The following is an 18,681-nucleotide window of genomic DNA, read 5'->3' as shown; positions in this document are numbered from 1 at the left end:
GGAGACACATTATTAATAGTCAGACACATCCTTTGGATAAACCAGAATATTTCACCATCAACATAATGCAGACAGAAAGATCACATTTAAACATATATCAGTTACAAGGAGCATATGTCAATAACATGAAATTATTATATGCAAAGCATTTTGTTTGATTAATCAATACCACCAACATTAGAAGTCTTTAGATATGACTAAAAGGAATACTGATGCAATTCTTTTTATTTTAAAAGAATGTCTTTCTTCACTTTAACCTAAAGATAATAGCTGTTATCAAGACAAAGTTTTATGGCCCTGTGTTGTGGAAGGGATATAGTCTTGCAGTCTTGAGAGGGTCTGGCCTTGGTGTGAGGTCATAAAATTTGGGTTCTTCTGGCCTGGAGAAACTCAGATTCTGACATGGAGCCATTATAATGTCATGGAATTCATAATGACCGGAAATTCACTGATAAAAAGGCAAGGGCTCTCCTTTGAAGAACTTTGAATTACAGTTGTTTTGCTGTGAATCCCAGTGTTGGCCCATGTCTCCAAGCTTATCTGAAGATCTCCAGATGACTTAGGAATTTCTCAATTGAGGGAAAACACAGTCTTTTGTCTGCAGTTCCAAACTCAGGTTTTTGTTGAGACAGCATTAATATATTTATTTAATTAGGGCAAATCGAGGCCATGGCGCTACAGTTGCTAGTAGCACTCTGTGAAGCCCACTGTCATGCTCAGCCCTGATCAGGTTTTTTGTTTAATTGCTTCCCCTTTCTTTGACCCACTTTCTGCTCCTGTTCTGTTTTATTAGTTATTTATCATGTATTTATTCCCTGTTCTATTTTACTTTGGTTCTCTGTTACTTTGCATTCTTTAGTTTTTGTCTGGTTCTTTTCTTGTTCTGCCAGATTGTTTTTTCATTATTTATCATTCAGTTGTCATCTATTAATTTCTGTTGATCTTTAGTATTGGTGTTTTGGTGTCATGGGTTGTTGATTTTGTCATCTGGTTTTCATTTGGTATTCTTCAGTCAGTTGTGTTTTCATTATGTTATCACTTGTTTAGTTTTGCTTTAGTATTCTGCTTCATGTCTCCTGATCAGTTATCATGTCATGCCTGGTTCCTAGCTATGTTTTTCTGCCCTAAGTTTTCATTGTTACTTTTGTTCATAGTAATATTATATTCTGTAGTAGCTCTGTTCTTAGTTCTGTGTTTCACTCCAGGCTGTACCTGCTCTATGTTGTCATCCCTCTGGCATCTCTGTCTGTGTTGTCACATCATGTCAATCCACTAGCTCTGTGCCCTTCTCTCACACTTTATCCCAGTCTGCTTTGTGTTTTCATTTACTCACGCTCTTGGCACCTGTTCACATATCTTTGTCTATTACATCACATCAGTTTGTGCACTCCCCTTCTCACAATCTTGTCTGTGTGTTATCTTTGTTCACTAACCATGCCCCCTTCTAGATTGTTCCTCACGTGCACCTTATCACCACCTGTCCCTTATTAGTCCACTTTCATATAAACCCTCACAGTCTCACAATCCCTCGCCAGATTGTTGTCGCTTCCAGCACACTCTCCAGCCTTTTTGTTCTCTGTCCTGATTAGTCTTGCAGTGTACCAGTTCCTTGCTCTGTGTTTTCTGACCGTGCCTTTTTGCCTCAGCCTATATGCCAGTGTTTGCCTGTGCCTCAGACCCCTGCCTGGAGATGACTGCGTTTTTGCCTCACTCTGCTTGTGCCTCTGCTCCGTTTTCTGACAACCTGTGTACTGAACCTCTGCCCGAAATAAACACGACGACTTATACCTCAAAGCCTGGTTTGGGAGTTTGTATTGTGGTTCCACCCGCTCCTGGTGTCGGGCAGCCGCCCGTCATGACACCCACACAACACACAAGATATCCGTTTATTAGAACAAGAAAAATTTTGTTCATATTAGAAAACTTTATTTTCTGTCCATATTTACTTTATCCATAAATAGAAATTAAATACAACCAACCTTACAATTAACTAAAAAAAAAATTGAATGTTGGCTTCACCCAACCACTAACCATGAGAGAAAAATGTTTTTCTGTTATCATTCATATTGTCTGAAAAATGGCCAAAAAAGAAAAGAAAAATTCTGCCAGGGTATGTAAACCTTTGAGCACAACTGTATGTAGGCTCACTGTGGTCATCTTCTGGGCACTATCATTATGTGGGTCACTATTCTGTAATTTGCTTGTGCTGTCTTGGCTCTCTCACAGCTCACTCTGAAGTATGTTTAAGAAACCTACTTTGCTACTACCTGTAACAGCCTTAAGTTCTTCCAGGTACCTGCGAGCTGTCTCCTTTACTTTAGAGGGTACAGGTTTTCTTTGCAACCACCCACTCCACTCCACCTCCACTCGAGGTGATTTCACTGACTAACATCACTTTGAGCAGATGAAATCAGTTAATGATTTAATAGGTCTGGTGTAGTCCTCATCTGCCGTAGGTAAAAGTATGTCATCAGCCCCTCACAACTCTCACATGTGCACATTCTGAGTCACAAAGCCTTTCAGAAGAGTTTGTGATGCTCATGTGACTGTTTGGGGAGGACATTTGTCACGCAGTTTTTTTAACTGTTCAAAAATCAAGCGACAACCTGTGACTCACGCGAAGGGGATGTAGACCCACACTAAAGTCACGTGCCCTTTCACAAAATCCCTCACGGATGCCAGTCATACACTGTCGCGACACAGTGAGATAGTACCATTTGCACGTAAAACCAGAAGTACATATGGTGGACATAATCTGCTGCTGCCTTTCCAGTGTTTTTTTCAAATTCATCACTGATGATTTTTTTCGTTTGTTTGCTAGTTTTTTGTTTGTTTAGCGTTTGTAATGGATTTGGAGTTGCTGCAAAACCTGGTGCTTTCTGGTCTTTCACAGAAACAGTGTGTGCATGGAGTCTGCATGGCAACCTCGTGGCAGTAGCATGGCAACTGTGTGGCGAGGGTTTTGAACATGACCAAACCAAACCATAACCACTCCTTGTGCATAGTGGTTTGTGGCAGATAGTGGCAAGTGGAGTGACGAGTGCAACATGTGCCTTTAAACGCTAGAAAAATGCTGTTTGTTTGAGAGGAGCTTTACAGCAATTTTAAAGCCTCTGCTGTGGCTTCCTTTAGAACTGCTATTACCTGATCTTGTATGGATTCATACGATTCAACTGGAAAGTATTCACAGCACTTCACTCTTTCCACATTTTATGTTACAGCCTAATCCCAAAATAGAGTAAATTCATTTTTCCTTTCAAAATACTACTCACAACACCCCATAATGACAACATGAAAAAAGTTTTTACTTTTATTTTTTGCAAATTTGTTAAAAATAAAAAACTAACAAATCACATTTACATAGATATTCACACCCTTTGTTCAATACTTTGTTGATGCACCTTTGACAGCAATTATAGCCTCAAGTCTTCTTGAATATCATGCTACAAGTTTGGCGCATCTATCTTTGTGCAGTTTTGCCCATTTCTCTTTGCAGCACCTCTCAAGCTCCATCAGGTTGGATGGGGAGCGTCGGTGCACAGACATTTTCAGATCTCTCCAGAGAGAGATCTGTAGTGAGTACCTTGTACGGCAGCACCCTCACATTGGGGTGAATGTGAGGCATTATTTGTAAAGTACTTTGAACGTCTGATGCAGATGGAAAAGCACTATATAAATGCAGTCCATTTGGATGTTCAATCTGATTCAGGTCTGGACTCTGGCTGGGCCACTCAAGGACATTCACAGAGTTGACCTGAAGCCACTCCTTTGATATCTTGGCTATGTGCTTAGGGTCATTGTCCTGCTGAAAGATGGACCGTCGATCCAGTTTGAGGTCAAGAGCACTCTGGAGCAGATTTTCATCCAGGATGTCTCTGTAAATTGCTACATTCATCTTTCCCTCAATCCTGACTAGTCTCCCAGTTCCTGCTGCTGAAAAACATCCCCACAGCATGATGCTGCCACCACCATGCTTCACTACGGATGGTGCCTGGTTTCCTCCAAACATGATGCCTGACATTCAGGCTAAAGAATTCAATATTTTTCTCATCAGATGAGTGAATTTTGTTTCTCATGGTCTGAGAGTGCCTCTTTGCAAACTCACAGATGATGGAGGCCACTTTGCTCATTGGGACCTTCAAAGCAACAGAAATGTTTCTGTGCCCTTCCCCAGATTTGTGTCTCAAGACATCAAGGTATTCACTGCAGCCATTTCCAGAAATTGGAGACTGTAAGGTGGTGGCAGGAGAGAGTGTAGCAAGAGACATAGGATGGTGGTTTGTAGAATAACTTAAGGTGAAGAAAAGAGTGCAAATTCAACAAAGGATCAGATGGAACTGTGCTCATTGGGACCTTCACAGCAGCAGAAATGCTTCTGTACCCTTCAGCAGATTTGTGCTTCACGTCTTGGAGGTCTACAGACAATTCCTTTGACTTCATGCTTGGTTTGTGCTCTGACATGCACTGTCAGCTGTGGGATCTTATATGTAGACAGGTTTGTGTCTTTCTATATCATGTCCTATTAACTGAATTTACCCCAGGTGGACTCCAATTAATCTGTAGAAACATCTCAAGGATGATCATTGGGAACAGGATGCACCTGAGCTCAATTTTAAGCTTCATGGCAAGGCTACGAATACTTATGTACATGTGATTTCTTCGTTTATATATAAATTTGCAACAATCAAAAAAAATTTTCACATGGTAATAATTTTGGGGTATTGTGTGTAGAACTGTGGGGGGGGAAACAAATTTCATCCATTTTGGAATAAGGCTGATAAAAAGCAAAGTGCAGTGAATTGAATTCTTTCTGGATGCACTGTAAATCTCTTCACGGTCTTGGGCTTATATTATGATTTTTATTTATTTATTTATTTGGCCTATGAATCCTTAAACTTGTGTCTTCTGGTGCTCTCTCCTTAAAGTCAAAACTAAAACCTGTGGTGGGGCAGCTTTTTATTACTATGGCCGACGTCTATGGAAAAGCCTGTCTGAGGACCTGGTGGCAGCAGAGAGTGTTGACGTTTTTAAAGACAAACTCAAGTTTTATTTTTTAATCTCTGCATGCACCATCTGTGGGAGATGCTGGAAAACACCAGGTTGTTCAGAAACTCCAAATCCATGATGATAAATGGGGAAAAACAGAGAGAACGTTGATCAAACTCTGGCCAAGAAACAGCAGATGACGCCCAGGTTTTACATTACATTAAATACCACGCACAGCAAGCACACAGACAGCATTGGCGGTGAGTGCTGGCGAATATACTCGCCATTGATGACTAACCAGTGGTGGGCACAACTAACCAAAAAATTAGCTTCGATAACAGATAATAAGATAACTGAAAAGTTATCTTTTATAAAGCTAAACCGATAAACCACCCAAAAATTTATCGGAAGCTACAGCTAACCAATAACTTGTCTCCGGTACACTTGCAACTACTAACAAGCTGATTTTAAGTTTTAACGCCACAGTCACTTCTGGTAGCATCAAAGGCGACCACAGACCCAAACAATGAGTCAGCACTTCTTTCTTTGAGCACCCTGCTCCCTGCTGGAAGCTCCTGTTTACTCTCTACTCAATAACAGTGTTGCTGTGTGGAAAATAAATCAGTGCTGACTTATGGTTTGGTTTATAAATAAAATTAATACTGATAGAATAACTCCATTAATGTAAATTCTGTAATTTGTACAAAGTTAAAATATAATATATATCTTTAATGTTGAATAATGCACTAATTCTGAAGTTTTGTAACAAACACAGACAGATGCCAAAGGATTATGGGTAAAATGTGCCTCCGCTAACACTGATTGGTTGATTCAGTCATTCTATGTAAACCAACACGTTAATGTGAGGTGTGTCATGTGTTGGTGTTTACAGATAAATGTGCTTTTGTAAAATATTTTCTTCTTCTGCAAAAATACATTAGTGGTCTAAAAATTATCGGGCCAAAACTTATCGGAAAGCAATATCTTATCTTATCAATAGAAAGCAATATCTTATTGCACAAAGACACTGGATATACAGTAGTGTTCAGAATAATAGTAGTGCTATGTGACTAAAAAGATTAATCCAGGTTTTGAGTATATTTCTTATTGTTACATGGGAAACAAGGTACCCTGTAGATTCAGTAGATTCTCACAAATCCAACAAGACCAAGCATTCATGATATGCACACTCTTAAGGCTATGAAATTGGGCTATTAGTAAAACAAAGTAGAAAAGGGGGTGTTCACAATAATAGTAGCATCTGTTGTTGCCGCTACAAACTCAAAAGTATTATGTTCAAACTGCTTTTTTAGCAATCCTGTGAATCACTAAACTAGTATTTAGTTGTATAACCATGGTTTTTCATGATTTCTTCACATCTGTGAGGCATTAATTTTGTTGGTTTGGAACCAAGATTTTGCTTGTTTACTAGTGTGCTTGGGGTCATTGTCTTGTTGAAACACCCATTTCAAGGGCATGTCCTCTTCAGCATAAGGCAACATGACCTCTTCAAGTATTTTGACATATCCAAACTGATCCATGATACCTGGTATGTGATATATAGGCCCAACACCATAGTAGGAGAAACATGCCCATATCATGATACTTGCACCACCATGCTTCACTGTCTTCACTGTGAACTGTGGCTTGAATTCAGAGGTTGGGGGTCATCTCACAAACAGGTTTTCCCCTCTCCAATCAACTTTTAATCCAACTACGCTGTTCTTCTGAACAATGTCTTGAACGTCCCATTTTCCTCAGGCTTTCAAAGAGAAAAGCATGTTCAACAGGTGCTGGCTTCATCCTTAAATAGGGGACACCTGATTCACACCTGTTTGTTCCACAAAATTGACGAACTCCTTGACTGAATGCCACATGTCAACAGCAGAGGCTACTATTATTATGAACACCCCCTTTTCTACTTTTTTTTTTTACTAATAGCCCAATTTCATAGCCTTAAGAGTGTGCATATCATGAATGCTTGGTCTTGTTGGATTTGTGAGAATCTACTGAATCTACTGGTACTTTGTTTCCCATGTAACAATAAGAAATATACTCAAAACCTGGATTAATCTTTTTAGTCACATAGCACTACTATTATTCTGAACACTACTGTAACTCTCATCATAATGTAGAGAAAGAACAGCATAGAATGCAAACTGCACCATTTTTGAGTATGTGATGAGCTTCAGGCTCACTCAATGGTTACAATGAGACAAAAGCTGATGTAATTATTTGTCATACACAAATGAACTTAAAGGTATAGGGCCGCTGAGCTTTTTTTTAGATTTAAGGCATAAAAAGAGTGTTCATTGGCACTATTATAATTTTATTTATTAGCCTTTAAATAAAAGAATCATAATATGACATTACCAACGTGATCAAATTTGCCTTGTCTAGGAAAAAGTACTAAAAAGTTCCCCTAAAGGAAAACTTTCCAAAGAACAGACTACGGTATGTAGTGACATACTTGCAGAGGGATGTTCGGAAGCAGACAGTGACAGCCAATCAGAGTAGAGATGTGCAATGACTGCTGGCTGGTATCTCTCTGGCTGCTAATCCAACATGGTGGAAAACGCTCTGAAATTGCTGCATTTCTGCATAAATCTAACATATTTCTCATATATTATGTAAAACATAGTGAGAAATAAACACTTCTTCGATCCAAAAATGCTGTTTTTGTAACCTGATAACACCCCTGAAATGATTTACAAGACATTTCGCAGATGTCAGCGTGCATGCGATGTGTGCGCACATCACCAGAGGTCAAAGGTAACTTCTGGTCTTTTCAAAAGCTCATGCATGCACACAAGCGCTAACTCCTGCAGAAGGCATTAACTGGAAAATGGAAATTGTCACCCTGAGAGTGACCGGTATCTTGCCAAAAAGTGAACAATAGAGACGACCATAAGGAACAGCCACCATGAAGAGGGACTGACTATTCACTATATTCATGTCAAATTTGGAGGCAAAATGTCAAAAACTGTAACCAGTAAAGATGTTTTGGTGATTGTAGTGGTTGACCTTTCTGTGACCTTGGCCTTTGATCTTGACCGTTTTATGTACTGATAGGTATCTCCATATCTTCAGTGATGATTTGCGTGCTTTTTCACACTCTTAAAAATCTAAATTTTGCACTATTTCTCATCATGGCATCACCAAATGACGCCATAACTTAAAACGTTTGATATATTCTGGATCATCCCATCAAGCCCTTTAATTTGGTGTATTACACAACATGTTTTACTCAAATGTGAAACTTAACCTAATTTAGGTCACATTTGTCATCAATGTAAAACCTGAAGGTCAAGATCGATATGGTCTAGTTCAAAAATAATGAAGCCAAAGTGTGACATAACCATCAAAATTTAAAAGTGGTCTTTTTGTGAAATGTTATCATTTTAGGTATGGTTATATATCACAGTTTCAATATTTCTATTGGACTCAGTTCAGTCATTGCTAGAAATTATCAGTGCATATATACTGTAATGTGCTAGAGCGTAACACTTGCGACAACAGTTGGAGGTATCTTCTTTAGTCTGCAGAAGCCTGAAACAAAGAAATTCTGTCCGTTAGTTCCTGGTATTATCGAACAAGTAATATAATTATTCTATTGAAGCAGAGTAGGAGATATAGCTAAGGTTTTGACACAAATAAATCAAGGCTTATTCTCAGCGTTATGCTTGCGACAGTTTTATCTTGCTCTACAAACATGATGTTTTTTCTAGGAAGTGAGATTTCTACCTTTACAAAAATGTATTACTGTGTGTTAGTATGAAGCACAAACAAACAAACTGACAAAATACAAGGTTATTTCTTTAACATTCAACTTTAAATGATAATGCTAAACATCAATGTCACACAAAATTGATGAAAAAAGTGCTATTTTGGGGATCAATTTTGTGCATATCTCTGGAACCGTGAGGAATTTTTCCATGAAATTTTCAGGACCTGTCAAAGAGACTATAGGCAACTCACAGATAAATCTGGATGGTGCTAAATAAAATAATGGCTTGTTCATGACAAATGCAATGCAAATAAGCAGTTAGGCTTCATTATTTTTGAACTAGGCCTTATGGGTGAGGCCAATCACTATATTCATGCTAAATTTGGAGACAAAAAAAAAAAACACAAACTGCAACCAGGAAAGTTGTTTCTGTGATTTTAGTGTTTGACCTGCCTGTGACCCTGACCTTTGACGTTGACCCTTTTGTGTGCTGAAAGGAATCTCCATATAGGGCTGCTATTTGTGAAGTCGCAAGAGTCTGCAGTGTAAACTGTGTGCTGCAGAGCAAGTTAAATGTGAAAAAATGCAATGATTGCAACCAAAAAGCAAACATACATAATGAGTAACAATTGGCAAGATGGATTCCCCTCAGATAAGAATGTTCTCTTTGTTAAAAAAAAAAAAAAGCTGTAATTTTGCCACACAACATTATAACACAGAGATTACAGTAGAAACTACATTTTGTCAGTTTAGTGAAATTTAGGTGCCCCTGTATTTTTAAGTGGAATCGCATCTGTATGGAAGCAATTCTGACATGTGAGGAAACTTCAAAGCTTGTGTTTCTTCCAAATTCACGTGTGCTCTTTGAAGTGCTTGTCACTGATCGGTGTGTCTGTGTCTTTGTGCATGGTGCTGCATGTATACTTGCTTGTGCCCGTGTGGCACAGTGCTCTGAGGAAAGGCTGCCGCTGCGTTGAGATAGACTGCTGGGATGGACCCGATTTGGAGCCTGTGGTCTTTCATGGCCACACCTTGACCAACAAGCTCCTCTTCAAGGATATTATTACCACTGTGTCGCAACATGCCTTTGAGGTAAATTTATACAGCGTGTTACAGGATATGAGACGTGGAGTTCACCCTTGTCTTGTAGGTTCCATAAGTCAAGGGTTTATTTGCCATCTGGTATGTTTAGGTACAACAACCTAAACAATTTATAAATACATTAAGTCAGTAAATTAACATTAAAAAATTACATAATTAGCAGGAAATAGAAGGGTTGAGTTCTTCTTCTAAAAATAGTTGAGGTCTAAGGTTCTAAAAACATTCTGGAGTCACCACTCCAACTCATTCCAACATATTACCACCCTTAAAAACTGTCAGGTACCTATTTTATAAACACTAATCAATCTAGAGCTGTTGTCTGTGGGGATCCACAGACTGATATATATATATATATATATATATATATATATATATATATATATATATGATGCCCACCAAAGCTTCTCATTTTTCTGCAATCATTTCACAAGAACCAGCATTGTAGCTGATGGAAGCAGATCCAAACCGTTCACCATCACCAGCGGTGTTAAACAGGGCTGTGTCCTAGCCCCAACTCACTTTGGGATATTTACATCTTGCCATGACAAGGTCTGATGGCAAGATGTTCAACTTGGCCAGACTTAGGGCCAAGACTAGAGTACGTCGTTTTTTTGATACGTGAGCTGCTATTCGCCGATGATGCTGCCCTTGTGACACACAATGAGTAGGACCTGCATATCTTGATGGACAGGTTCTCCTTAGCCTGCAAGGAGTTTGGACTCACCATCAGTATTAAGAAACTCAAGTCCTCTTTCACCTACCATAATGACTGATGGAGCACCATTAACAGTTGTAGACAGCTTTACCTATCTGGGTTCAACAGTAATCTTCAACGCATCTCTCAACTTGGAGCTGAACACTCGCATTGCGAGAGCCACAGCCACCATGGCAAGACTAACCAAGCGAGCATGGACAAACTGCAAACTCACAACAAACACCACGATCCGTATCTATGAAGCATGCGTACTGAGCACCTTACTCTATGGCAACGAAACCTGGGCCACATACATATCACCAGAAGATCATCTCAACAGCTTCCACCTACGCTGCCTCAGACACATCCTGAACATAAAGTGGCAGGACAGAGTCACAAGCAATGAAGTGCTAGAGAGGGCTAGTCTGTTAGCATACATACACTGCTTTCTAAGCACAGACTGAGATGGTTGGGGCACAAGAACAGAATGGCTGATGGCAGGATCCCCAAGGACCTCCTCAACGGAGAACTCAACGGCAGTGGCGAGGCATACTATCATCAGACTGCACCTCAGGTTCAAGGACGTCTGTAAAAGAGATATGAAATCTGCTGGAATAGACTGGGAGACCTGGGAACAGCTCGCAACCAACTGGATCACCTGGCATCATGTCACATCAACTGCAATAAAACATGCCGAGCTACAAAGAAGAATTTGCAACAAAGACAAGAGGCATAGAACGAAAAGAAGTTGTCCAAACTAGGAGCACAGACCATCATCTCTAGAGACGGAAGGAGCCAACAGTACATATACGAGGTATCTTATAAAACTAACCGGCAGTTTTATTAAAAAAAAAAACCTATATGGATTTGAATGACATGCGATTACACCAATCATGCTTGAACCCTCGTGCGCATGCACGAGTTTTTTCACGCGTGTCGGTGACGTCATGTCCCTGTGGGCAGGCTTTGAGTGAGCACTGTTCCAGCCCTCTCGGCTGAATTCCTTTGTTTGAGACACTGCTCGAGACGGCGCGCGTTGCTTTATCAAACTTTTTTCAGGACCTGTGAGGGATATCCGAGTGGACACTATTCGAGAAATTCAGCTGGTTTTCGGTAAAAAGTTTAACGGCTGATGAGAGATTATGGGGTGTTTCGCTTTAAGGACTTCCCACGGAGCGGGACGTCTTGCAGCACTCCCAGGTGACATTGTCTGGCTGTTTCGAGCTGAAATCATCCTAATTTAAGGCTCTGTTGACCCAGGACGTCGTGAGAGAACAGAGAAGATTCAGAAGAGGCCGGCATGAGGAGTTTATGCGGACATTCCACTGTTAAAGGTCATTTTGTAATGAAAGAACGTGCGCGCAAATTCGCCGAGTCGTTTCCATGACGACGACGCAAATCTGTGTGCGCCGCGACAGGAAAAACACCTCCGTGTTGAAAACCATTTGTAAAATTCAGGCGGCTTTTGATGGCTTTCAACAAGTGAGTAACTGAGAAATTGTTTAACAGTTGGGCATGTTCCAACTTGTCTGTTAAGGTTTCCAATGGAGGTGTTTTTCCTGTCGCGACCACCCGCGGTCAGGTGCGGCCCGACATGCGACTCTGCCCGCACGTTCTTTCATTACAAAATTACCTTTAACAGTGGAATGTCCGCATAAACTCCTCATGCCGACTTCTTCTGAAAGTTCTCTGTTCTCTGACGACTTACTGGGTGAACAGAGCCTGAAATGTGGAAGTTTTCAACTTGAAACAGCGAGATGACGCCGCCTCAGAGCGCAGATTGCCGTCAGGCACTGTGGGCCGTCCTTAAAGCGACACTACCAGACCAAAATCTCTCATCAGCCGTTAAAATTTTCAACGAAAACCAGCTGAATTTATCGAATGGTGTCCACTCAGTTGTGCCTTACAGTTTTGAAAAAATTTTTATCAAACAAAGCAGCAGTCTCTGAGCCATTCCTAAACAATGAAAAAAATTGACGAGAGGGTGAGCCACTCCTCACTCAAAGACTGCCCACAGGCGAATGACGTAACCGACAGGCGTGAAAAAACTCTTGCATGCCCACGAGGGTTCAAGCATGTCTGATGTAATCACACGTGATTCAAATCCATATGGTTTTTGAAAAAAATAATAAGGTCGGATACTTTTCTAATAGACCTCGTATACATGTACATAAGCCACCAGACCAGCTAGAACTGAACCAAGAGTTCCTGGACAGTCACCTTTGCATTTCTTCTCGCTGGTTTTATTTCTTCTGTGGCTTACAGTCATTTTGACACCGTGATCCAACTTTTAACTTTGTGTTCATCCGTTTTCCTGCAAAAAAAAAAAAAAACTGTGTTAAACTGTGTTTGATTTCAAAAGAATGAACCGAAAATCAGGCTGTTAGTTTGCAGCCCCCATAATAACTTCAGTCACAGCTTATTGCCTAAATGTAGTGCTGCACAAAGAAAACCAAAGGAAAAAAGAAAAACAAATACAGAATGGGAGGTTTGCTATTAATGTGATGAGTTGGAACACAGGGTGAGCTCATGTGATCTTATCTCCCACCTGTACTGGACACAATTCTGAGCCAAATCACATCCGATCCTTGAGGCTAAATGCTTGCTAAGTGAAAATCTTTAAAACAAATTGTCATCCATCTGGAAGTGATATGTTTTTTATGCACAGTGCTCATCTGCCAGTGTGTGATGGATCACCCAGTACACGCTTTGAACAGTGACATCCTCAAATATTACGCACAGTCAGTGGCTGCATAAGAGTTTGAAGCCTACCAGTGTGGCCCCAACCCGGCGCGTGACATCATCGCGATTCCTTCTATTGGACAGGGATTTATGATGATTTTGAAATAGCAAAACTCATGTACAGTTAGTTTAGTCAAACTAAGAAACAAACTAATGTATGGGTTGCTGCGGACTTTACCCGAGTGCCCTCTCGTGGTCGTTTTTGGCCGAGGAAAACGTCGCCGAACGCAATACAAATACATGGAATTTGATCACTTTTCAAAGGGGTCAGACTCATCAATAATAAAGTAAATTTAATGTACAAAGATTCATTTCAGCTCAGCTTGGTGTATAAATCTCATTGTTCCAGGCAATGATTGCTATCAGCTGGCTGTTAAGGCCCTGTCACACCTTGATGATTTAGCCAGTGTATGCTGACCGTATTAAAAAAAATGCTGGTATAAGTCCAATAAGTTAAGGGTAAGTTTTTTTAGAAGTTAAGTAAGGATTAAACAACGAGAAGCCGTGCATTATACGGTTTGAATGCACGATGCGGAGTCTAAAACTTTACTCCGTGAAGTGCATTCAAACCGTATAATGCACGGCTTCTCGTTGTTTAATCTGCTTATACCATGGTCCCACACAGTGAGCTAACACACAAATATTTATTTAAGTTAACAGAACTTGATAAAAATGTGTGAGTATTTGGGACTATTTTATACCAGTCTCAAGATATTTTGTCACCGATGCGCTTACCTTGTCTGCAGGCACACGCCGCAGCGGGCCACTCACACCGCCCCCTCTCTGCTGTATGGAGCTGCTGCCAACTCTGGCAACAGGTCCAGAAACTACACTCGCTGTTTTGATGTGGAGCGCTCTGGCCGCTCGCAAGGATAGAACCATTCTCTTCTTCTTTCCTGTCTTCAATCTTGTCCAGTTTGTCCGATGTTAAATCTTTATGCCATTGCTTTTGCTGTTCTTCTCATTTGCTCTCCTCCTCTTTCCATTCCTCAAACATTTATTTTGGCCAAAAATATTAAAATTCACTTGGAAATCCATGTTTTATAGCGTTTCTGTCATTCACCTGTCAAAACACAGCTGATCTGAGCCAAATGATTTGCGCGTTGCTACGGTGACGACCAGAACGGAGTGATTATAACAGTGACTTAACTCGCTGAACTATGTGTGCGTATACACGAAAATAATGCATGCCAGTTAGACATGGAATTCTCACTGACCATGGTATAAGAGCAAGTTAACGCACATTGAAACATGCTGAAGCTCACTGATGCATGTCCTGATAAGATGAGCTCTTCAAAAAAATTTTGGGCATGCTGAAAATTTTCAACGAGCGCCAGCGTGTGACTCACACGTCCCGCACATGCTGGACATCAGTTATAGGTAAGTTATGTGATTGTTGGCAGACGTTTCTTGGAATTTACTCATCCATCCATTAATGCTGTCCACTGATTGGCTGAAACCTGTGGTCCGTATGCAGAACATCTGTTTCATTCACACACGGCGTATCTGACCTGTTCATTTCAGTTCAATTCACCATCACAGATGGACATGAATCCACATAAAGCATCTGATGTTTGAAAATGACCTCAGAAAATCCTTTAATTTGTGGCTGGAAACGCAGCGTTTTCAAGAAAGTCACTTTGTGGTTTTTCCTGCTAAGGTGTGTTTCTCAGCCGGTGCTGTGCGCTCTGAACACAGAAGCACTGTGATGATTTAAACTAAACTGCTGTCGCTGTGGTGTGATCATCAGATGACCTGATCGATCGATCAGGGTGATCACGCCTGATTAATGTGCTATTTAGACATTTAAAGTACAGTGGCTATTGGTGATCACCACACCAACAGATCACACCGACAGATCAGCACTTCATTCAGATCACACCTGATCGCAGGCGACTGGCACTTTAAAAGAACCATCACAGTGTTTCATTATTCAGGTCTGTGATGACCAAGTTAAAAGAGTCAGCGTTTTCCACAGCCAGTCCACTCACCAGCATTCTGTACACAATGAAAATGGTCCCCCAAGATAAAAAATAAAATAATGTTTTATTATTCTGTTTCTGACAGGCACAACACTGTGCAGTACCGACCAGAACCACTGGGTGTAACCGGGCTGTCAGCAGACACTGTATAATCATCAAGGTGTGACAGCTGCATTAATATACAGTGAGGAAAATAAGTATTTGAAGTTCTCCCACTTAGAAAACATGGAGGGGTCTGAAATTTACATCTTAGGTGCATGTCCACTGTGAGAGACATAATCTAAAAAAAATTCTGGAAATCACAATGTATGATTTTTTTACTATTTATTTGTATGTTACTGCTGCAAATAAGTATTTGAACACCTGTGAAAATCAATTTGGTTCAGAACCTCCATGACCAGTAAAAAATCAAGGACCGAGACGTCGCCCAGTATGGCGGAGCCGGGGCCCCACCCTGGAGCCAGACCTCGGGTTGGGGCTCGCGTGCGAGCGCCTGGTGGTCGGGCATTAGCCCATGGGGCCCGGCCGGGCTCAGCCCAAAAGAGCGACGTGGGCCCGCCCTCCTGTGGGTTCACCACCTGCAGAGGGGGCCATGGGGGTCGGGTGCAGAGAGGATTGGGTGGCGGTCAAGGGCGGGTGGCCCGGCGGCCCGGCAGGCCCGGCGACCCGGTCCATGCTCACAGCCCCTGGCTGTTGGGACGTGGATTGTCACATCACTGGGGGGGAAGGAGCCTGAGCTTGTGCAGGAGGTTGAGAGATACCGACTAGAGATAGTCAGGCTCACCTCCACGCACAGCTTGGGCTCTGGTACCCAACTCCTGGAGAGGGACTGGATGCTTCATTTTTTGGGCATTGCCCACAGGGAGAGGCAGAGATCTGGGGTTGCATTGCTTATTGCTCGCCAGCTCAGTTGCCATGTGTTGGAGTTCACTCCAGTGAACGAGAGGGTCGCGTCCGTATGCCTTCAGGTCGGGGACAGGTCTCTCACCGTTGTCTCGGCCTATGGGCCGAGTGGCAGTGCAGAGTACCTGACCTTCTTGGAGTCCCTGGGAGGGGTACTAGATAGCACTCTGACTGGGGACTCCATTGTTCTCCTGGGGGATTTCAACGCCCACGTGGGCGGCAACAGTGAGACCTGGAGGGGGGTGATCAGGAACACGAACACCATATTTGAGCACAAGGGTGTCCATAAGTGCACGTGGCACCAGGACACCCTGAGCCGGAGGTCGATGATCGACTTTGTAGTCGTATCATCTGACCTTCGGCCACGTGTCTCGGACACTCGGGTGAAGAGAGGGGCAGAGCTGTCGACCAATCACCACCTGGTGGTGAGTTGGATCCGCTGGGAGGGGAGGAAGCCGGTCAGACCTGGCAGGCCCAAACGTATCGTGAGGGTCTGCTGGGAATGACTGGCAAAACCCTCTGTCAGCGAGGTCTTCAACTCCCACCTCCCGGAGAGCTTCTCCCAGATCCCGGGGGACGTTGGAGACATGAAGTCCAAGTGGACCATGTTCTCCACCTCCATTGTCGATGCGGCTGCTCGTAGCTGTGGTCACAAGGTCTCTGGTGCCTGTTGCGGCGGCAATCCCCGAACCCAGTGGTGGACGCCGGAAGTAAGGGATGCCGTCAAGCTGAAGAAGGAGTCCTACTTATCTTTGTTGGTAGGTGGGACCCCGGAGGCAGCTGACAGGTACCGGCAGGCCAAGCGTGCCGCAGCCCGTGCGGTCACAGAGGCAAAAACTCGGGTCTGGGAGGAGTTTGAGGAGGCCATGGAGGAGGACTATCGGTCGGCCTTGAAGAGATTCTGGCAAACCATCCGACGCCTCAGGAGGTGGAGGCAGCTCTCGACCCGCACTGTTTACGGTGCGGGTGGGAAGCTGTTGACCCTGACTGGGGATGCTGTCAGGCGGTGGAAGGAATACTTTGAGGATCTCCTCAATCCCATCGTCACGTCTTCCGAAGAGGAAGCAGAGACTGGGGACTCAGAGGTGAACTCATCCGTTACCCAGGCCAAAGTCACTGAGGTGGTTAGAAAGCTCCTCGGTGGCAAGGCTGCTGGGGTGGATGAAATCCGTCCTGAATACCTTAAGTCTCTGGATGTTGTGGGACTGTCTTGGCTGACATGCCTCTGCAATATTGCATGGCGATCGGGGACAGTGCCTCTGGATTGGCAAACCAGGGTGGTGGTCCCTCTGTTTAAGAAGGGGGACCAGAGGGTGTGTTCCAACTATAGGGGGATCACACTCCTCAGCCTCCCCGGTAAGGTCTATTCCAGAGTACTGGAGAGGAGAATTCAAGCAATGGCCAAACCTCGGATTCAGGAGGAGCAGTGTGGTTTTTGTCCTGGTCGCGGCACACTGGACCAGCTCTACACGCTCCATCGGGTGCTTGAGGGTTCATGGGAGTTTTCCCAACCAGTCCACATGTGTTTTGTGGTTCTGGAGAAGGAGTTCGACCGTGTCCCTCGGGGCACCCTGTGGGGGGTGCTCCGGGAGTACGGGGTCCGGGGTCCTTTGCTAAGGGCTATCTGGTACCTGTACGACCTGGTTCGCATTGCCGGTAGTAAGTCAAACCTGTTTCCAGTGCACGTTGGGCTGCACTTTGTCACTGGTTCTACTCATTATTTTTATGGACAGAATTTCTAGGCACAGCCAGGGTGTAGAGGGGGTCTGGTTTGGAAACCACAGAATCTCGTCTCTGGTGTTTGCGGACGATGTGGTTCTGTTGGCTTCGTCAAATCAAGACCTTCAGTGTGCACTGCGGTGGTTTGCAGCCGAGTGTGAAGCGTCCAGGATGAAAATCAGCACCTCCAAATCCGAGGCCATGGTTCTCAACCGGAAAAAGGTGCTTTGCCCTCTTCAGGTCGGTGGAGTGTCCTTGCCTCAAGTGGAGGAGTTTAAGTATCTCGGGGTCTTGTTCACGAGTGAGGGACAGATGGAGCGTGAGATCGATAGATGGATCGGTGCAGCATCTGCAGTGATGCGGTCGCTGTATCGGACCGTCGTGGTGAAGAGAGAGCTGAGTAGGGGGCAGAGCTCTCAATTTACTGATCGTTCTACGTTCTGATCCTCACCTATGGTCATGAGAGTTGGCTCATGACCGAAAGAACGAGATCGCGAGTACAAGTGGCCGAGATGAGTTTCCTCTGCAGGGTGGCTGGGCGCTCCCTTAGAGATAGGGTGAGGAGCTCGGTCACTCGGGAGGAGCTCGGAGTCGAGCCGCTGCTCCTTCACGTCGAAAGGAGTCAGTTGAGGTGGCTCGGGCATCTTTTCCGGATGCCCCCTGGACGCCTCGCTGGAGAGGTGTTACGGGCATGTCCCATTGTGAGGAGGCCCCGGGGAAGACCCAGGACACGCTGGAGGGACTACATCTCTCGGCTGGCTTGGGAACGCCTTGGGGTTCCCCCGGAGGAGCTGGGGGAGGTGTTTGTGGATCGGGAGGTCTGGGCG

General features: G+C 43.4%; 1 protein-coding gene across 1 annotated transcript in view; it reads left to right on the top strand.

Annotated features, from left to right (window-relative positions):
* LOC117529136 (1-phosphatidylinositol 4,5-bisphosphate phosphodiesterase zeta-1-like) overlaps nucleotides 1–18,681 on the top strand; it is a 153,619-nt gene that overhangs the window by 38,699 nt on the left and 96,239 nt on the right. Inside the window, exon 4 of the mRNA XM_034191835.1 lies at nucleotides 9,661–9,805. Coding sequence (XP_034047726.1) covers nucleotides 9,661–9,805 — 145 coding nt within the window. The remainder of the gene's footprint in view (nucleotides 1–9,660; nucleotides 9,806–18,681) is intronic.

Source organism: Thalassophryne amazonica, chromosome 17, assembly GCF_902500255.1.
Source record: "Thalassophryne amazonica chromosome 17, fThaAma1.1, whole genome shotgun sequence".
Classification (NCBI taxonomy): domain Eukaryota; kingdom Metazoa; phylum Chordata; class Actinopteri; order Batrachoidiformes; family Batrachoididae; genus Thalassophryne; species Thalassophryne amazonica.
The sequence above is the reverse complement of the archived record's forward strand: the minus strand, read 5'-3'. Positions and strand labels throughout refer to the sequence as shown.